Here is a 22817-nt window from a genome sequence, read left to right as displayed (position 1 = left end):
CTTGTGTCCACTTATAGACCATTTGTACATCATCAGTCTTTTAGCAAAGGCCATGACTTTTGTTTTTTGGTAGTTTATTTGTAACTGTTCATCATGGCAGTATTGTGCAAGGACTCGCAAGGCTCTCTTCAGTCCTATAGGTGACTGGGACAAAATTACTGCATCATCAGCATATAGTAGCACTGATAGGTGCCTGTGGGCTAGCTTTGGAGGATGTATATTTAGGGAGTCAAGAGCTGTAGGGTGAATTTATATAAAAATTGAACAGCAGTGGGGCTAGTATGCATCCTTGCTTTACTCCTTTAGAGGTTGGAACAGGGCTTGAAAGGAGGCCTTCTGGATTGCACCTGATTCTTAAGGAGGTGCTTTCGTGTAGTTTATACATGAGGAGTAGCAAGCGACGGTCGACGCCTCAAGTTTTTGCCAGAGTTTGTTTCGGGAGATAGAATCAAAGGCAGATTTGAGGTCAACGAAGGCAGCAAACAGATGTTTTGGGTTTGCTGCTATATTTTTCCACTAAGTGCTGCAGAATTAGTGCCTGGTCCATTCTGGATCAGCCTGCTCTAAATCCAGCCTGTTGGTCAACTAGAATATTTTTGTGGTCCATCCAAGCTAGGAGTTTCCAATAAAGATGTCTAGCATATAGCTTGCTGCTTATGGACAGTAAACTAATTGGGCAATAGTTTGCTGGGTTATCTTTCCTTCCCTTTTTAAAAATGGGAATGATAACAGCCAGGCCCCAGTCAGGGGGGATGTGAGCATTTTTGTCTATATAGGTAAAGAGGTTGGCTAGTATTGGGGCCCACCATTCGATATTTCTTTTAATGAGCTCTGGGGGGATTAATCATAGCCTGGTGCCTTGCCTGGTTTTAGTTGGTTTACCAGGTCAGTTATCTCAGAAACTGAGACGGGGCCATTCGGGTAGAGATCCAAGAGTGCATTCCAGCGGTAAGGTTGATGACTCCTCCTCTGTATACAATCCACGAAAGTGGGCTTCCCAAGCCTCAGAAGGGATGTGACAGTCAAAACGCAATGGGCCAGAATTAGATGAAGTTGCAGTTAAACGCCAAAAGGAAGCTGTATCATTGGACTTGACTGCACAGATCAGCTGTTCACATGCTGCTCATTGTGCGCTCACCTTTTTTGCCTTAAGCAAGATTTTATATTGTTTTTTACAGTATATTAAGTCGCTCAACGGTACCATTGAGGGATTTTTCTTATACAACCTGAATTAACAATGAGAGCATTTTTTGGAGCAATACACTCATGATTGAACTAGCTCTTAGATCTGAGTTGGTTGGTTCGTAGTTTCCCTGTGCAGTTTGCTGATAGGTGGTCCTTCAGCTCTTTAACCAGTATATCATAGTGATCTAAGACCTCCTGATTTGGGCCTGTTGCAATGATCGAAGAGCGGATCATGTGGAGTTGGTCAATGCATAGAAGCTGTGTAAAGGCCCTTTCAGTCCTCGGGGACCATCTGATCCTAGTGGTTCTAATGTTAGCCTCAATGTTAGGCTGGAAGGTGGCTACTGCAAACATGTGCCAGTCTAAAGGCTTTAAAGCCAGGGCCAATGGAACATGATCACTGTCTGGGCGACTGTCTATTTCCAGATGGACCACAAAATTTAGCAAGTTACGGGAGGAAATTACATAATTGATGACACTCATCCTGTCACCTGACCAAAATGTAAATTCTCCTGGGTGTCACCTGTTACACTGCCATTTAGAATACACAGGTCCATTCATTGTGTCATCTGGGCTAGCTGAAGTCCTGCATAATTGCAAGTATTGTCTTTAGATTGGCGTATATTTATCATGGAAGAGGAGGGCCTATTTGGAGGGCATACATGATGGTGTGCATAAAGGTCGTTATCGTTTGACCCCAGTCTGGCATTGAAGTCTCCCCCAATAAGCGCTTGCATGTCAGAGGTGGTTTGTAATAAATCTCCAATGTAGGTTTCTAGGCCTTGCCATCTCAGTCTTATTTGAGGCTGGGGACCTTGAGGCCGGAAATATACATTTATGAGTATCATATTGGCAAGTTTTAGTTTAACCATCACTGCTATTGCAAGTTGAAATTTGTAGAAGGTGTAGTGTGTGTACTGGCTGTGCCAGTAAGCCCTTTTGGTTTACGGTAATTAACAAATGCCAGTTTTTGTGGTATTATCACTAAGTTCCAGCTATTTTTCATTTGTTTATCTGGCTGTGGCTCCGTGCAATCATGTGTGGGGCCCAACTTAGGGATGCGGGGATCAGCATTATACTTTCCCGCATTAGCACTGAGTGCATTTGTCCATGGATCCTGCTTCTCTTCCAGCTTAGTTGCCTTGATTACTTTATTTTCTGATTGATGTTCACCCCCAACTTCTTTCTCCTCTATCGGTTGCCAACTGGCAGAGTTATTTGATCCTATTCTCTTTTTCTTTTTTCCCTTAGGATCTGTCTGGGTGGTCTTATTAGGATCTGGGTTTATCTTGCTGTCTAGCAGTTTAACCAGTCTCTCTAAATGTTTATTCCAACAACAATTGGCTTTTTTCTCCCGCTTTTTAATGTTTTTAATATTCTTACTTTTCTTTAGTTTTATGCGCTCCCCTTTTAAGCCCTCTTTATTAGCATCCTTAGTATGGTTTTTTTTTTTTTGCTGTTTTCTTAGTTGTTATCCCAACCTGAGTGCTGCAGCTTTCGGTTTCTTTTGTCCAGGGTCCCCTCCCTGAAACTCTATAGTTCTTGGCCATTGTTGTTAACAAATTGCTACTTTCTGAGAGGAAGTTTTTAATGAGACCCAATTCCTGACAAATCATGGAGAGCCATCATTTAGTTAGGGGATCTCCTTGCTTCTATTTGAGTGGAGGTGGATTTGTGTCTCAAGTTTGATGCTGTTACTTCTGTTTGAGTGGAGGTGGATTTGTGTCTCAGGTTTGGGACATTACCGTCGAACTCAAGGATCTGTCTCTGCATATAGTGGTCAATCAGCTCAACCTCAGGTTTGTCTTGTGGTTCAGCCACAACCATCTGTTGTAGGTCCTTTGTGGTTGGCATGTGTTCTGCTATGGCCAACTCTGAGGCTAGGTCTATCGATGGCCTAGTAAAGCTAGGCTCTTGTATTGTCCCTTTAAGATCTACTGGCCAGTCCAGCATGGTTTGCATAGGTTGCATAGATGATATTGTATCCTGCTTTAACTCACATAGCTTGGTGTAGTTCTCCTTCTCCCCCTCTAGCTTGAAGAACTGAGTGATTTTAAATTGCCTCCTCCGTGTTTCAGGGGGACTGCTCTGCAGGTTGGGAGTAATCCTCAGGTCTCTGCACTTTTTCCTGGTGAGCATGATATTCTGTCATCACTTAATGGGGATGTAATTAAGATAGACCTCTGCAATCTCGCCAGGAAAGCCGAGGTAAATTACGGGTCCAGATATTCAGATTAAAGACGGGGGAGTTCTGAGCTGGCAGTAAAGGGGATAATTTACACAACCTCTCTTGCCATAAACTGCAACAGTCCTTTTCCGATAAGGGCTTCGGTGAGAGCCTCCTCTGCTAAGGAGTCTTGAGGGTGGGATGTAGAGAAAGTCAAACCTCTCCCCAGCCGGAGTAGACTGCGAGGACTAATCTTCATGTCGAGCAGGAAGCAAGAACAAACATTCAAAAGCCGAGGCAAAAACAAATCTCTCCCACACTTTGGCTGCTTCACAGATGAAAGTGAAGAGGTTAAAATTAATATTGGAGTTAAAATAGAAGAAAAAGCAGCTGCTAAAGGAGCTTTAAGAGATAAGTACCAGAGCACAACATCAGTGAGCTGCAACCGACCCGGCCATCTTCCTTCCTGTTATTCATTAATCTTTTATCCTGCTTCTCAGACAAATATATTCTCTCAAAGCTGCTCGCAACAATTAACAACAAAAACAAAAAAAGGAGGGGGGCAGGCCCTGCCCTCTAGATTACAAACTGAAAGAAAAGGCATATAAGGAAAGAGGAGTGCAAGGGAAAAGGTAGAAAATCAGTTTGAAAATGCCAGAAAAATAGGCATTAAATCTAGCTGGGCTAGGATGATCTCTTACTACTAATCCTGCTTTTAGAGAGGTGTGGCAACTGGCCCAGTAGTCCTTAGTCTGCTGGATGATAGAAGATACCAGAACATGCTTCCCTGTGGTTCTGCAGTCCAAGGGCAACTAACAATTGGAGCTGAGTGTTCTTTCTTGTAGGGAGGGGCAAATTCCCTGCAGCTCTTTCTCTTTTGGTTGATGGATGAGGCCAGGGTGTTCTTCCCCTTATCATGATGTTCTTCCTAGGAGGCAGGGGATGTAACCTCCCTGTGGCCCTTGATCCCCTGGCCAATGACAGAAGCCAGAAGAACAAGCCTTGTGGAAGCAGAACCAGCATGGCTTCTGCAAGGGTTAAGTCCTGTCTCACTAACCTATTAGAGTTCTTTGAGAGTGTCAACAAACCTAAAGATAGAGATGATCCAGTTGGCATACTGTATTTGGACTTTCAAAAAGCTTTCAACAAGGTACCTCACCAAAGCCTCCTGAGTAAGCTTAAAAATGTAAATGTACTGCCTTCAAGTCGATTCCGACTTATGGCGACTCTATGAATAAGGTTTTCATGAGGCTGAGAGGCAGTGACTGGCCCAAGGTCACCCAGTGAGCTTCATGGCTATGTGGGGATTCGAACCCTGGTCTCCCAGGTTGTAGTCCACTACTTAACCACTACACCACACTGGCTCTCACCAGTCATGAAATAAGAGAAGTGGTCCTCTTGTGCATCAGGAACTACTTAAGTAACATGATACAGAGAGTAGGAATAAATTGACAGTTCTCCCAATGGAGGGATGTAGAAAGTGGAGTCCCACAGTGATTGGTTTTGGGACCTGTGCTTTTTAACTTGTTCATAAACCATGCAGTTAGGGGTGAGGAGTGAGGTGCCCAAGTTTGCTGATGATACTAAATTGTTCAGGGTAGTTAAAACAAAAAAGAATTGCAAAGAGCTCCAAAAGCACCTCTCCAAACTGAGTGAAGGAATGATAAAAAGGCAAATGCAATTCAATGTAAACAAATGTAAATGGATACATGTTGGGGGAAAAACAAAAATTAATTTCACGTATACCCTCATGATTACTGGTGGTAACTGACCACGAGTGAGACCTTGGAGTTGTAGTGCATAGTTTGATGAAGACGTTGATCTAGTGTGCAGCAGTTGTGAAAAAGGCAAACTTCACGCTTGGAATCATTAGGGAAGGAATTGAAATAAAACTGCTGATATAATAATGCTGTTATACAATCTGTGGTGGACCTGCATTTGGGATACTGTGCACAGTTCTGATTGCCTCACATTAAAAAGGATATTGTAGAGCTGGATTTTTTTTCAGAAAAGGGCAAATAAAATGATCAAGGGAATAGAGCAACTCCCATATGAAGAAAGGTTACATAGGGGCCTTTTAGTTTAGAGAAAAGGCGAGTAAGAGGACACTGTGATGATAGCTGGGGGTGCTCCCCCCGACTTGCACTGTCCCAGGAGCCAATTCCCTACCCTGGGCAATCCCTGGGATATCCTTCTCTGCCAAGGCTGTGCACGCTCACAAGAGCCCTGCAGAGTAGATAGCCGCCACCACCCTTTCATACTGGTTAACCACTCTGAGCCAAAGGGATGCTCAGAGCCCAGAAAACTTGCCAGGAATTCCACAGGGCAAAAGCCAAGGAGACACTCCTTGCCCTGGAGCCTTAGGCAAACACCCAATTACACAGTAGTCGTGGTCAATGGTCCAGGTGCCAGATTTAGAACTGACCCCCTCCTGAAATGAACACACACTGGTAAATAGAAGTAAGTTTATTAAAGAATAAAAGAGGGGCACAGTAACAGCAGCAAAATGGTTCCTTAATATCCACACTCAAGAGGGGCAAGGTAAAACACAGAGTTCAATCACAATAGAAAAACAAGAATAGCTAGTCTAGTCTACTACTTACAAAAAAGGCTTGCAGTTGGTTAGCCACCTCTCCTCAGAGAGATAGAAGGGGATAGTTGATGGCAAGATGGAACCTCACTGGGCAACATCAAGTAAGCATGATGGAACCCAAGAGCGGAACAAAGAGTTTGCTGCCCATACTCTAGCAACAGGCTGGAGACAATTATCCAATCAGGGACTTCTTTATGAGGTAACGGTTCATTTATCACCTGCCAAATGGCACATCCTCCCTGATGCTTCCCAGGATTTTTACGACCTTGATGGAACCAGGCCCTTTACTGATAAAAATGTATTAGGCTGGGCCTTTGATTACCTGCAGCTGGGCAGTAAAACTGCCACCTCATGCAGGTTAGCAAAAGCCAAATGTTAACCTATGAAGATCCCACACTATCAAAAAGAAACCCCACAATTCCCTGCTCTACAGCCATCTTAGATGCAGGCTCGCATGACAGAGACCAGATAGCAATGTATTAAATTATGCAAGGCATGGAGAAAATGGGTAGAGAAACGTTTATATCCGTCACTGATAAAAGAGTAAAGTATATCCTAGACAATTTGAAACCAAAGCTACCTATTTTCTATCTGTTGTTCTGCCACATTCCTTGGAGGGAGAAAATAAACAACTGAAGGTTACAGCTGATCATAATGCAGATGTTTCAAATATGTTTACTTTATGGGTGTATGCAATCTGTCAATTCAAAAAGTGTGCAACTGTGTTCAAGAGACAAATCCATAACTGCTTACCAGCACAAATACTCCCCAAAATCCGCAAAATATTGAAGCTCATTAGAAATTTTCAACCCTTTCTCCTACAAGTAGTGGCAGCGGATGGGCTATAAGGGAGAAGTGAGAGCCAATCCAGGCTGGACTCTTAGGCAGGGAGGTGTGGAACAGTACAGCAAATGTAAGTAACATTGGGAGTCTGAGCAGAGATAGATGTAGAACTACTATGTGTGTGGTTTTGAACTCTGGGATATTATTTTTTAAATTTATGAATTGACTTTTACATACGTCTCAGTGATGTGGAAACACACCATGAAAGCAGCTAAAATCATTTTAAAACAGTACAAACAACAACTGAAGACAGGAATACGAGTTTCTGAACTTTCAGGAAATGTTAGTAGGACTGGACAAGAATGAAAGCCTATGAGAAACCTTAAATGTTAGCCCAATTGTGTCATAGTAGGTTACTTCACAGTTTAGCACTACGCTACATTCTTACATTTTTAGAACTAGCAAAGTGTCAAACTGAATCAAGAGTTGTGTCACCATACTGTATAGCTCTGATGGCTAAATAAGATAGCAGAAAATCTAACACTAGTATAGCAGTAAAACAAGTACATTATGCAAGACAAATTTGCTGACAGTTCATTCCATATATGAGAACAATTTTGTAATCTGCATTTGATGCCAAAAGAAGGACTTTTCCAATGTTACTGTCTGAAAGATGCTATCATACCAGATGGGGTAATGATGTAACATTTAAATGTCAGTGTAATGTTCAAAGGTGAATGAGTTCAAACAAGAATGCCTGATGGAATGCCTAATGTATCGAAAGGCTAATTATTTTAAAGACATTCTGCAGTCTAGGGCAGGTGTGGAAACCTTTGACCTTCCAGGTGTTGCTGAGTTACAACTCCTATAATCCCTGGCGATTGGGCATGCTTGCTGGGGCTGACGGGAATTATAGTTCAGCAACATCTGGAGGGCCAAAGGTTCCCCACACCTGGTCTTGGTTATGCAAGGGGTCAGAAGACAACACAGCAACTCTGAAGAGGAAAGAGGATTTTATACATCAGACAACAGCAACTAAAGAACACACAAATTGGAACACACAAACTGGGATTATCAAATAGACAGAGAGAAACCATTTTAATAGCTCACAAAGAATTCATGCCACTGATAATAAAGACTGTCCTGTTCCAGTCTCATCAAGTAAAAGGATGACAACACATTCCAGGCTGCATAGAGAAGTACCGCGAAAGCTATTCAAGCACCGCAAAAGCAGCCTAATCCATACAAAAATCACTCTCAATTTTAAAAATTTTAAAAAGTACCTTTTATGAAGGGAATTTTTACAAACAAGTATTAGCATGACTAAAGTGATGATCTAATGAAAGGGAGGAGCTGCCTGTTCTAAGCTCATGCACCCTTTCCTATCCAATACATGACATAATCTTCAGTTGGGCTGAGTAGGCAGGATGCCCCTCCTCCTTCCTCCATCCCTGTCTACAGATGATAAGCATAATGAAAGAATGATTAACTGAAGGGAGAGCACTGAATTAAATCTAGGTGCCTCTTCCCTACAGCAGATGAAACACAGGGGTGGCGGCAATGACTCCTCTTGCAATCTGCATCAGCCACTGCAAGCTTCAATTACCATAATAGGGATTGCTTTTTTAAAAAACTGGAACACTCAATTTATGCCCTCATTTACCTTCCCACCCTAGCTGTGACCCCCTTCTGCCAAAAACATCCTGCCACACAGCATTTATGGTTAAAAAACACTCCTAGTGCCTCCAATAGGTGAAAGTTTTTTGTAGCCAAGAGAAATTATATTGAAAGAATGTGTATGTGTATGTGAGCATGAATAATCCCAATCTCCCCCTCCCTGGCCTTAACTTTGAAATATTACTATTTTGTGTAAGATGTTTCAACTTACTTTTAAATAAATCTCTCAAAGATAAATAATCTATATTACAAACATAACATGCTTTATAGTACAGTATACATATTTAACATATAAAAATAGTGGCTGTTCTGTAATCTCTAAATTTACTTACCATCCAGAAGGTAGGTCCCAAGTTCTAATGGTACAGTCCACAGATGCAGTTATTAGCCAACGACCATCAGAACTGAAAGTCTACAATAAAAGATCACTCATCTTTTGTTGGGTAACAGCAGCATATAAGCTGATAAACATTTTAATTTGGATCCACCACTAGGTAGTTTCGTCTTAGTCCTTGTTAGGTTGGTATCAATGGAAGTCAGATAAACCAAAACAAGAGTGTATGTTCCCTGACCAGTAATATATAAATACAAAGGAGTGAATGTAATACAAATCTATACTATACAAAAAATATACAACTTAAAATTATAGCTTGACAAAATGAGTACCTTAGCCACTGTAATCAATAAATATTTATCCATACAATGCACATTAGCAAACTGAATACATAAAAATATATAAATTAGGATGTAGTGACATATACAGTATGCATGAACCAGATATCTTCATAGCCAATAGCAGTTGTAGTTCAACTAAAAAGTCTGTTTCAGTGGCAGACTGAGAATTCCGAACACCAGCTTGAGAATCAATCCAGAAGGTATGACTATATTTAAGATCTGCTGCAATAACAATTACCTCCCCAAATTTCCAAATTGGTAAATCTTCAAACAGGCAGCACTGGCCCACTCCACCCCCTAGAAAGGATTCTTCCTTCAGACAAGAAGTACCATCCTATGAAAACAAGCTGAACCCCTGGATCCTCCATTTGAAAATTTGGGAAGGAAATCTGTTATCTGTTTTATCTATAGAATAGAGTTGTATTACATTCACAGGCAACCTTGACTCTTTTCTATTCACCAATGCTGAAAATTAGAATACCAAATCGACTTAAGAGTATCAGCTGTACAGTATGGAGATCCACTAGGATACATTATACATTGGCAAAATTATTCACTTCTGTACATAATAATAATATGCTTATACATTCTTGTAGATTTCTTGTTCTTCTTAAACATTTATTACCTGCCCTTCACCAGAAGTCCCAGGGCAGATTACAAAAAATTAAAAATATGGCATTAAAAGCAATGAAAACCAATATAAAATCACAAAATAGGGTGGATTCTAAAAATATATATGTCTCAGATGTCATCAGAATTTGCCTAAAATTGTACAATTAAGTTGCCAGATGCACTTCAGCGGGGAAGGAGTTGCACAACTTAGAGGTTGCCACAAAGAATGCCCTCTCCCAGGCAGCAGCCACTAAAGTTTCTGAGTGTGGTGGAATTACCAAAAGGACCTTCCCCTGCTGTAAAAACATCAGCACCACTTATGGATATTTCTGAAAACATATAAAATATACTTTAACAAAATGCACCCCCTCTAGGATGCACACCTTAACGTGGTGAGGGGGTTTGAGAGTGTTGAAGAAGCTAAGAGCAATGCCGTCAGAAGTCTAGACCAACAGGCTAGCAGGGTAGCAGGGGCACCCAAGGCAGAATGGTCAAAGCTGAGATACCAGACTAAGATGCATCCAAACTCAGAGGAAGGCAATGGTAAACCACCTCTGAATACCTCTTACCATGAACACCCTATGAACAGAGTATCCAAAATGCAACATGAGATAGTGCTAGAAGATGAGTCCCCCAGGTGAGAAGGCACTCAGCGAGCTACTGGGGAAGAACAAAGGACAAGTACGAGCAGCACTGTGACTAATGATGCAACTGGGTAAAAGCTGAAAGGAAGCCCAGAGGCTGATGCGCACAGATGCGAAAGGAGAGTCCGGAGTTGTATGATGCACACAATAGAAACATGGAATGTGAGATGCATCAACCAGGGAAAGCAAGAAATTGTCAAGCAAGAAATGGAACGTATCAACATAACAACTTGGTGTGAGTGAATTAAAATGGACGGAAATGGGACATTTTCAATTAGGCAACTACAAAATATTTTATGCAGGACATGAGAAATTAAGAAGAAATGGGATTGCTTTAATAGTGAGAAGTGATGTAGCAAAAGCATTAGCAGCTCCAATGCAAGGACTGAGCGAGTGATATCAATGAGATTAAACGGGAAACCTACGGACATAACCATCATCCACATCTATGTTCCAAACGCAGAAGAAGAGGAATTGGGGAGATTTTATGCAGAAGTACAGGAAGAAATTGATCACACACCAAAACAAGATGTTCTGCTAATCATGAGGGACTGGAATGCAAAAGTAGGGAACAGAGAAGAACTAGGAATTGTGGGGAAATGGAGCTTAGGAGATAGAAATGAAGCAGGAGAAAGACTTATTGAACTCTGTGAAGCCAATAATTTGTTTCTTGCGAATATATTTTTTGAGCAACTGAAAAGACGACTGTACATGTGGACATCACCAAATGGTCAATATAGGAATCAAATTGATTATATAATTGGTAGCAGGAGATGGAGAAGTTCCATACTTCCTGCAAAAACAAGGCCAGGAGCAGACTGCAGTACAGATCATGAACTGGTTGTATCAAAAATCAGAGTAAAGCTAAAGAACAACAACAAAGCAATCATGATGCCAAAATACAATTTAAATAACATCCCAGAAGGACATAAAGATCAAATAAGGAACAGATTTGAGGCTTTAAACTTAGTTGACAGAGAACCAGAAGAACTATGGAGTGAAGTCAGAGACATTATCAGGGAAGAATGCAAAAAGACAATACCTGTAATTAAAAGGAGAGAAAGACTTCAATGGATGACTGAAGAAACTCTTAAAATGGTTAGAGAAACAAAGCAAAAGCAAATAGAAACACAGTCAGAGCCCTAGATGCAACAATACAGCGACTAGTAAGTAGGGACAAAGAGAACTGCTACAGTAGTTATTGTATAGAAATAGAAGAGGACAACAAAAAGGGAAGAACAAGAGCCCTATTCCAAAAGATAAAAGAAAAGAAAGGGAAATTTAAACCACGAGTAGGGATGTTGAATAATCAACAGGAAAACACACTGACTGACCAAGATGAAATAAAAGGAAGATGGAAGCAATACAATGAAGAATTCTATAAAAAAGATGCCAGGATGACAGATTCATTCATGGAGGAACCATATGATGAAGAACCAGAAATTTTAGAATGTGAGGTGAAAGCTGCCCTTAAAATACTTGGAAGAAACAAGTTACCAGGAACAGATGGCATACCAATAGAGTTGCTACAAGCTACTGAGACTGAATCTGTCCAAATTTTGAGAAAAATTTGTCAAGAAATATGGAAAACTAAACAATGGCCCACAGACTGGAAGTATTCAATATATATCCCAATTCCAAAGAAAGGGGATCCCAGGGAATGCAGTAATTATCGTATTGCCTTAATATCCCATGCAAGTAAAGTACAGTAGAGCCCCGCTTTACAGTGCTTCGCTAATGCGGCGGTCTCACTTAGACTAAAGCCCCACTCATACGGTGCTTGTTCTGCTTTTACGGCAGTTTTCAGGCATTGCGCGCCAATTCTATCCAACGAGTTGCACTTTTCAGCGGTTTTCACTTTTCAGCGGGGGTCCGGAACGTAACCCACCATATGAGTGGGCCCCTACTGTAATGCTCAAGATTCTACAACAAAGGTTCTTACCATATATGGAGCGAGAACTGCCAGACGTCCAAGCTGGATTTAGAAAGGGAAGAGGTACCAGAGATCGTATCGCAAACATATGATAATGGAACGGAGCAAGGAATTTCAGAAGGAAATCACCCTGTGCTTTATAGATTACAGCAAAGTTTTTGACTGAGATCATGAAATACTATGGAATGCTTTAAAAGAAATGGGGGTGCCATAGCATCTGATTGTCCTGATGCGCAACCTGTACTCTGGACAGGAGGCTACTGTAAGGAGGGAAGATGGAGAAACGGAATGATTCCCCATCAGAAAGGGTGTGAGACAGGGGTGCATTTTGTCACCCTATTTATTTAATCTATATGCAGAACATATGGAAAGTGGGATCGGACTAAGATGAAAGAAGTGTGAAAATTGGAGGGAGAAATATCAACAATTTAAGATATGCAGACGATACCATACTACTAGCAGAAACCAGTAATGATTTGAAATGAATGCTGATGAAAGTTAAAGAGGAAAGCACAAAAGCAGGACTACAGCTGAACGTCAAAAAGACTAAAGTAATGACAACAGAAGACTTATGTAACTTTAAAGTTGACAATGAGGACATTGAACTTGTCAAGGATTATCTATACCTTGGCACGGTCATTAACCAAAATGGAGACAATAGTCAAGAAATCAGGCTAGGACTAGGGAGGGCAGTTATGAGAGAACTAGAAAAGGTCCTCAAATGCAAAGATGTATCACTGAACACTAAAGTCAGGATCATTCAGACCATGGTATTCCCAATCTCTATGTACGGATGTGAAAGTTGGACAGTGAAAAAAGCTGATAAGAGAACAATCAACTCATTTGAAATGTGGTGTTGGAGGAGAGCTTTGCATATACCATGGACTGCAAAAAAGTCAAATAATTGGGTGTTAGAACAAATTAAACCAGAACTATCACTAGAAGTTAGATGATGAAACTGAGGTTATCATACTTTGGACACATAATGAGAAGACATGATTCACTAGAAAAGACAATAATGCTGGGAAAAACAGAAGGGAGTAGAAAAAGAGGAAGGCCAAACAAGAGATGGATTGATTCCATAAAGGAAGCCACAGACCTGAACTTACAAGATCTGAACAGGGTGGTTCACGACAGATGCTATTGGAGGACACTGATTCATAGGGTCGCCATAAGTTGTAGTCGACTTGAAGGCACATAACAACAACAACAAACAAAATGCAACTTACAAATATCCTGATAAATGCAGATATTTCACGTCTACTCTCCAGAATGGCAGGGGAGATTAATGTGGCAATAGCATGAGTTAAAAATATTACAGAAGTGGCAAAAAATATAATATTTTTGTGGACTAGTAAAAAAGCTAGAGTATCTATTCACTAATAGTCAAAAAACCTTGTGGTTTAAGAACACGCCTAGACTACTGTAATGCACTCTACGTGGGGTTACCCTTGAAAACGGTCCGGAAGTTGCAGCTGGTACAGAATGTGGTGGCTCGTCTGATTAAAGGTAACCGCCGACAAGATCACATCACTCCAGTGCTGAAGGAGTTGCACTGGCTACCGGTTGCTTACCGAACCCAATTCAAGGTGTTGGCTTTGACCTTTAAAACCCTATACGGTTTTGGACCAATCTATCTGAAGGAGCGCCTCCAACATCGCCAGGGATGCCGCTCAACAAGATCAGCCTCAGAAGACCTTCTCTCGATCCCACCGGTTAAAATAGCCAGACTGGTGAGGACCAGAGAGAGGGCTTTTTCAATAGTGGCCCCCACCCTTTGGAATTCTCTCCCAAATGATCTCCGTCATGCCCCTTCTTTGATGAGCTTCCGCCAGACCCTGAAGACATGGCTCTTCAGGAAGGCTTTTGGGATGGCCTCGGCTTTTACTGTTGTTTTTAAATTTTAATGTTTAATGTATTGTTTATTCTGTACGTCGCCCGGAGTGGCTGGTGAACCAGCCAGATGGGCGACTAATAAATTCAATAATAATAATAATAACAATAATAATAATAACAACAACAACAACAACAACATACCTATAGCTAACAAATATTTCTATCAAATTTTAAAAAACACATACATACATTTAAACATAGAGCACACCTAGAATTTTGCTACAATATATTTCACTTCCCCGTTTTATTTTGTGCAAACTGAGACACTCATGTCCGTTGGAAACTATTCTGCAGAATAGTCAGTGCCATTATTCCACAACTCTTTTTGGAACTTTTTTTTAGCATTGCAAAGTGTTGCTGTACTTCACATACTCACAGAAACAGAAGCAAAAGAAAATGAATTACTATAGGAAACTTCACTAAAATTGCATGGTAAATCAAACATATTTAAAGTGACTATCAGAATGGGATCAACTGTTTTAATATAGTTGCTTCTCCCCTGCTAAAACAAGATCAGCACAGCACATGTCTTGTTTCTGTTATTTAGGCTGACTGCAGGTGTTGCCACCACTCACCACATGCTCAGGGGCACATGTTCCCAAATTCATCCAAGCTACACAGGAAGTGGATTGGACTGTGAAAGACCAACCCAAACTGTGTTTGCATTTTGACAAATGTGTAGGACAGTACAATATCTCAGAGAGGAGTTCAGGTCTCCTGCTCTCCTGGTGCATTCACTATAGCTGCCTAATTTCCCTGCTTTTTAAAGTTTGATAGAAATATCTGTTGGCTATAGGTATGTTCTTAAACCACAAGGCTTTTTGCCTATTAGTGAATTTCCCTGCTTTTTAGTCCGGGAGGTAAGAAATGGGATCCTGTGCAGGTTTGCTGAGAATGGATTGATCATCATTTGCATGCTTATTGAGTTCAGTGTGATTTACACCCCTGCAATCATGCTTAGGATAGGTGAAACTGACCACAGGGGACTGAGAGGGGAGTAGGGGAAGGGGAGTAGGCAGGAGGTGGACGAGGATGGGAGGTTTGATCATTTGCATGTTTATTGAGTTCAGTGAGATTTACTCCCATGCAATCATGCTTAGGATAGGTGACACTGACCACAGGGGATGGGGAGGGGGGATGGCAGCAGGCAGGAGGGAGAGGAGAAGGGTAGGTTTGATCATTTGCATATTTGTGTTCAGTGGGATTTACTCCCATGCAATCATGGCTAGGATAGGTAAAGATGACCATGGGGGAGGAGGGGGAGGGGAGAGTAGAGGGAAAGAGAAAGGGGAGCAGAAGGAGGGTAGGGGGAAGCAGGGGGTTGGAAGGGGAGGGATGAAGGAAGGGGAAGGGGCAAAAGGGAGGAGAGGAGGGCAGGTTTGACCATTTGCATGCTTATTGAGTTCAATGGGATTTACTCCCATGCAATCACGCTTGAAAATGAAATTAATTGCCTTCAAGTCAATTCCAACTTATGGTGACCCTATGTATAGGGTTTTCATGGTAATCGGTATTCAGAGGTGGTTTATAAACCATTGCCTTCCTCTGAAGCTGAGAGGCAGTGACTGGCCCAAAGTCACCCAGTGAGCTTCATGGCTGTGTAGTGATTCGAACCCTGGTCTCCCAGGTCATAGTCCTAGGGCAGGTAAAATTGACCATGGGGGAGGGGGAGGGGAATGGAAGGGTGGGGTGAAGGAAGGGGGAGGGCAGGGGCAAGAGGGAGGGGATAGGAGGGAGGGCAGGTTTAATCATTTGCAAGCTTATTGAATGCAATGGGATTTACTCCTGTGCAATCATGCTTAGGATAGGTGAAACTGACCTGGGGAAGGGGTGGGGGGCGGAGGCCAGGAAGGGGAGGTGGAGGGAGGAAAGGGAAGGGATTCGGTGGGTGGGCACTGGGCAGAGGGGAAGCCCCTTTCCTTTCAACAAAGAAAACACTGTGAACAGTATCATTCTTTTTCAGGGTTCCCCTACCTTTTTGTTCTACAGCAGGCACATGTAGCCTCCCACCTAAATTTAAACCAAAGCTGTCCCTGGCCACATGTACATCAGACTGTTATTTCACTTTAGGCAGTCCTGGCATCTCCCAAAGAATCCTGTTAAGTGTAGTTAGTGAAGGGTGCTGAGAGTTGCTAAAAGAAGTCCTGTTTCCCGCACAGAGCTTCAATCAGAGCAGCTGACTGTTCAACCACTCTGAACACTGGAGCTCTGTCAGTGGAATAGGAGTCTCCTCTCAGCACCCTTCACAAACTACACTTCTCAGGATTCTTTGGGGGAAGCTATGACTGTCTAAAGTGAAATAAAGGCCTGGTGTGGCCCCGATTAGGCAAGCCAAGCAGCTGTTAGTCTGGCTTTTAGAACACTGACAGCTGGTTCTTACTGAGCATGCCTAACATTATCATTGAATTTAATGCTAAATTTCTTAAATTAATTAATTAAAAAACAGCCAGGCATTTTTGTAACTTTTAAATTGCAGAAGATGAAGGTCAGAATATGGGGCAAGGTCAGCAATAGGATTACAGATACTCTGAATATGGCTCATTTTTAATGAATTTCAACAGATTATGAGAAGTCTGAAAAAAAGTCCAAAAGGGGTCTGTTTTTCTCTCTCTCTCTTTTTACACTTTGAACTCTCGATTCTTTCTGACTTTTTTGTGTATCACCATGAAAAGTTAGAGGGTTGTTAAGCAACCGTTTCTGAGTTCAGGACTATAAGTTTCGTAAGGTTTTGTTTTGAAATGAGCTTATGGAAAGCATCAGAATGGCATGGGGCAGTATTTTCGATTTAACACTGCAGAATGCAAAAAATGCATGCTGACTATAGTACACAGCCACTCTTGTGGCTGAATAACGATAACCTTATGAAAAAGCTATGAAAGTTCCTTGAAAGTAATAGCCCAGTAGTTGAATGTTTCAAAAGAAACCCCATGGTATAAATTAGAACTGAACTGTGTTAAAATTCCACTATCAATACTTTCATGGCACAGCAGAAATAAAGCCAGCCAAAGAAAACGATTTAATGGAGAACAAGTAGTTAATTGGATAAGCAATAATGCAATCATATATAAAAAAATTCTAAATAACGGACACTGTAAAACTCTGAGATTCTTTGAATGGGTCCAATGCTGCAATGGTTACAATACAAGCAGTTGAGGAAAATATACAAAGGAATAAGATGGCAAATTAATTAAGTAACTTTTGAGGATATAATATGTAAAAGGGAAACCTTGAAGGGGGTTTCATCCAAGTTCTATGTCTTACTGGGTACTCTGAATTCACAACTTGGTACAGGGTTTTAAGAAAAAAAATGATAAAAGAAGCTGGTAGAAAAATCTCTGAACAGGAGTGGAGAATAGATTTTAATCAAGAACCAGAACAATATCTATGTAAATGTAAGAAAGAACAATTTTAAGTTACTCTGTCAATGGTATATATTTCACGTACGCTGAATATATATATTATAGAAAATTCCAGAGATATGAGTCCTAAGGGCAGATATGAAGCATATTCATTCGGCTTGCTCATCAGTTAAAAGATTTTGTGAAAAATTACATTAACTTTATCAATAACATATTATACTTTGCCCTTAGGGTCCCCTGACAATTTTATTAGGACACATGGATGAATGGGTCAAGCATAAGAAACTAATGTGGAATCTGACAGTAGCTGCTCATGTGCTTTTTGCACAAAATTGGGAAAACAGGTCACCATGCATAGTGAAATAATGGCTGCTAAAAATTTGGAGGGTGGCACGAATGTACAAACTTACAGAGTAAGATTAAGAGAAGGTAAGCAACAGAGAAAAAATTAAAGATAAAGGGAATCCTTTAACTGAATTCATGAAGAACAGATGAAATATAAATATTGATTACAACAGTTCCATGTGGTAAATTAATATTGTTTTATAATTATTAGAATATATTTATAAGATTGGTATGTAGAGCTATATATTTGATATTACATGAATATTTATGTATAGAGACGTTATATTCTTGCAATTATTGTATTTTATAACTTAAATATTTTTTAAACAAGTTGTTTAATCAGTGATGCTCTAGTTAGATTAGCTACAAAAAAGCTTTTCACAGTTTAACAGGAGTTGTTCAAGTACTAGATGTATTACAAGCTAAAGAACACTTAGGAAAATGTGTATGCTAGCACATAGCAACTATATCATTGATATTTATTATAAGTTATATTCTTGCTCTTCCTTTAGAAAGTCAGAGTGTATTATGCTGAACTCCCAGTGGTCTTCCCTTCAGGCAATGATCAGATCCATAATCCTTCGCTTCACCCTTGCTAAAAGATTAGGCAATCCGAAACCAGTTGACCCATATACAAGCACATACATATGCTTCTGCATAATCCTCAAACTACAAGATCTAATAATGTAGATCAGGGGAGGCAGCATGGTACCCTCCCAATGTTGTGGACTACAACTCCCATCACCACTTACCATTGGTCATGCTTGCTGGGGCTAAGAGGAGTCATAGTCTACACTGCCTGCCCTGATGTAGATACACTCTGGAAGTACATAATCTTTCACACAATTTATAGTTAATAGATACAGACTTACCATGTCATTTATCTGGCCTTGGTGCCCTGAAAACTTCCTCACAATTTTTCGTGTTTCTATATCCAGAACACTAATGCTAAAGTCATCCATAGCAATTCCTAGAATACCACTGGTAAAATTAAGTAGAAGACAAAACAAATATTAAGGAAGGGGCAAAGATTAATTATGCTTCCTCATTACTGATGGTCTTAGAGCACAACATTCTATTTTTCTAAGATATTACCTACATAGCTTTAGAGGAAATGCCTCAAGAGAGTTTTATGAGTAAGGCTACCCTAAATGATTTCACAAGAAAAAGAAGAGCCAAAGGCTAGATATAGCAAGGACAGAGGCAGGACATATTGAGCAAAATGGACAGCTGAATGTAGGAGGGTGGATCTGTAAAGGGTAAGAGCCTAATATCATCATCATCTTCATCCCACTTATTCATTAGTTGCTCTTCCGGGTCAAGCCCTCACAAAGCAACATGCGGAAAAAGAAATAATGGAACATCAGGCAGAGTATGAAGCACTGAATGGATAAAGACAAATAGGTGCATAAGAGATACTGAATTAATCTACCAACACTCTCTTAAGGAAACGCCATAGTAAAGTTTTTAAGGCAGGGATGGGACAACATCTGGCCCAAGCCACTGCCGTTTGTCTACCAGTCCCTTTTCCTCTTTCCAAAGGCCCCTCTTCTTTTTCGAGCATGGTGTCACTGCTAGGTAGTTTTACAGGTGAGTAAACAGGAAGGGGCACTTCTTCCTGACTGGTAAGATCTCCTAATAGTGGTGCTTTGCCAGAGGGAGAAGAATCACTTCTGAAAGATAAGTTCCATTGCAGCACTGGGAAATTGTTCCATGTCAGCACTGAGGCGAGAGGAGAATATTAAATGGCTCCTCTCACCGCAACACTACTATGGAAAAATCCATCCCATGAGTGTGCAGTATGTATATATGAGTGTCTTATACGCATATGTGTGTGTGGTCTGCATGTGTGGGTTTGTGTGTGCTGTATTTGTATATGTGCTTGTGCGAATGGCATGTGACCCTCACAAGTTTGAATAATGTTCAGTGTGGCCCTCGGGCTGAATAAGGATAGCCACACTTGTTTCAAGGCCTTCTTATTTATTTATATCCCGTCCTTCCTCCCAGAAGGAGCCCAGGGCGGCAAACAAAAACACGAAAAGCTCTTTAAAACATCTTAAAAACAAAAGACATTAAAACATATTAAAACAAAACATATTTAAAAACATATTGAAACAAAACATCTTTAAAAGAACAACTTTTAAAACATCTTAAAAAGCAATTCCAGCACAGACACAGACTGGGATAAGGCTTCTACTTAAATGGCGTGTTGAAAGTCAGCACTGAAAATATAACAGAGATGGCGCCTGTCTAATATTTAAGGGGAGGGAATTCCAAAGTGTCAGAGCCACAACACTACAAGTCCGCTTCCTATGTTGTGTGGAGTGGACCTCCTGATAAGATGGTATCTGCAGGAGGTCCCCAGCTGCAGAGCGCAGTGTTCGACTGAATATATAAGGGGTAAGAGGATCTTTCAGGTATCCTGGTCCCAAGCTGTGTACAACTTTGTACACCAAATCAAAAATCTTGAACATGGCCTGGAAGCTAATAGGTAACTGAATACCAGATTTGTAGAGACTAAGCAAATGTTAACTGGAAGAGTTCTACAACTGCAGGATCACCATTGAAAAGGCACACGTTTTAGAAGCAATGAAGAGTGAAACACTTTCAGTACAACCATGCTCTGCAAACATAAGTTATGAAAATATCATAATTGAAAGTGTTTTAATCCTTTTTAAATCTTAAAATCAATATCATCTTGTAATACTCCTACCTGTCTCTGTGAAGCAACATTTTACTTGGAGAAGTAGAAAGATTAATTGAGTGAGTAAATTTTGTGGTCTTGAAGTTCCAGAATTTGATCAATCCTTCACTTCCTGTTGTGATTGTAAGCTGGTTTAATCCATCCACTGCTAGTCCTCTTATGGAGCCTTCATGAGCTTTAAATCACCAAGAAAAGTAGTGAATTAATACTCAGTTTTTTCCTACGTTTCACCATTTTATAGGCCCTAGGAAATAAAGTTTTAATTCTGTATCTTCCAACAATTATTGATAAAGTGAACATAGCCAGATCCTTGGCATACTTCACAATCGAAGCACAATGGCATCCTTCAAGAATAGGCAGGTACCAAATCACAATCAAAATCACTTTCTGTAATATTTTTCTATAATGCAGTACATTATGTCCATTATGGAACTGGGATTCTGAGTTCAAGTCATCAGTAAAGCTTCCTTCCTCACTCTACATAGCTATATTCCATGCCAACAAATACATTTAGAACACAGTTTGAAATTGGGATTCCAAGCTTTTTATCGTACAGGCAATTTAACACCTCATTGTGTAAACAGAACACAGGAATGTGTATTAGTAGTTAGAAGAATCTGCCTAATCCAAGTACCAATATGCACCTTTGTAAGGCTGCTTTATTGCCATAACAATCTACAGGCAAGCATTGATTTCTCTAATTTTTGTTTGCCTATAACAGAGGTGTCTAATATGTGGCACTCCAGATGTTACTAGACTAAAATTCCCACCATCCCTGACCATTGACCATGCTGCTTGGGAGTTGGAGTTCAACAATATCTGGAGGGCCACAGGTTACCTACCCTTGGGCTACAGCCAAAGGACAGTGTAGTGTAAAAGCTTCTCAGTGAACTAAGTTCCTATCTCTCCTTTGTGACCCATTAAGTCCAAAGGCTCGAACTAATCTGCTGGCAATTTCCACACATTTGAAAACGTAGCTATAGATTTGTCACATGATATGTGGTGAGGGAGATTCATTGGCTCATGCCCATCCCCAGGTATATAAAACTTTTTTGCAGTTGGGCATGTTCTCTTACATCCTTGTGTGTATATGCTTTACTCACATACAGGGTATATGTGCACATACTCCAAATCACATAGCACATACTACACATGATGCTCTGTGTAGCTGTGTTTAACCTAAGCCACCACACCACATTTTATGTATACCAGTAATGATCATATTGTTATAGGAAAGTATTATGAAAATGTAACATTATGTATTTCAGCTCCAGAGTAAGATGGAGCAACTTCAGCTCCCTAGATACAAAACATTTTTTGGGTGTAACAGAATACTGAAGCTATTGTTAGATAAATACTGATGCTGCTGTTCCACTCATGGAACAGCTTTTGATCCAACTGAGGCATCAAATAATTAAAGAGGAGAGGCAAAATTCAATGATTCCCCCCTTGTGCCATCTTCCAAACTGTTATGAAGGGTCTCCCAACCATCTAGAACAGTCTATGGCTGGGCAGAGAGTGCTGCAGCAGAAAGGGAGAATTGGTGAAAATCACCTCCCACTAGCAGATGCCTCTGCTAGATCAAAAGCCATTCTGCAAGAGGAAAGACAACATTGGATTTCACCTAGAATGTTTTCCAAATGACTGATTTCACCTTTTTCTTTGCCATAACGTCCTCTGTGAATGCCAGACTGCATGTTGTATACATCGACATGCCCTGTGGTAAGTCCAATTACAGCAAAGTTTCCACAGGAAGTGATATCTACTGCCTTGCAGGGAAGAGAAAGAAAATAAGTTTTTTATAGAAGCAAACCTTTGGAATCTACTTCAATATTTGTGATTTACAATGCCAGCTTCTTAAATGTTGAGACAGCCATTACTCAATACAAGCCAACCCTCCTATCAAACAATTTTTATGTGAGATGTTCAGATAAGCAATAATAATGACTACTGTATTATTGTTATTTATCATATAATGTCTCAAAGTGATCTACAATGTAATAGAAACAAAAAAATAAAAATAAAATATAGAAATAAAACAAGAACCTAAAATGCTCATCCATAAATAAATATATAAAAAGGATGAATCCAACCCACCCCAGTAAAAGGATGACCACAAAAAGAGGCCAGAGGCATAGTTAATTACCCTCCAAAGTAAGGTTCATAGGCCTGAGTAAATAAACATGTTTTGCCTGGCACCTAAAAACAATGACATCAGGCATGCCTCCCTGGAGATGTGCATTT

The 22817-nt window shown here is 40.5% G+C and overlaps 1 protein-coding gene across 1 annotated transcript in view; it reads right to left on the bottom strand.

Moving 5' to 3' along the window:
• Positions 1 to 22817, bottom strand: part of WDR36 (WD repeat domain 36) — a 59629-nt gene that overhangs the window by 15166 nt on the left and 21646 nt on the right. The window contains exons 13-16 of the mRNA XM_061623858.1: positions 22228 to 22342; positions 20583 to 20748; positions 18742 to 18850; positions 8738 to 8817 (exon numbers count right to left, since the gene is read on the bottom strand). Coding sequence (XP_061479842.1) covers positions 8738 to 8817; positions 18742 to 18850; positions 20583 to 20748; positions 22228 to 22342 — 470 coding nt within the window. The remainder of the gene's footprint in view (positions 1 to 8737; positions 8818 to 18741; positions 18851 to 20582; positions 20749 to 22227; positions 22343 to 22817) is intronic.

The sequence above is a fragment of the Rhineura floridana genome, chromosome 1 (assembly GCF_030035675.1).
Source record: "Rhineura floridana isolate rRhiFlo1 chromosome 1, rRhiFlo1.hap2, whole genome shotgun sequence".
Taxonomy (NCBI): Eukaryota; Metazoa; Chordata; class Lepidosauria; order Squamata; family Rhineuridae; genus Rhineura; species Rhineura floridana.
The sequence above is the reverse complement of the archived record's forward strand: the minus strand, read 5'-3'. Positions and strand labels throughout refer to the sequence as shown.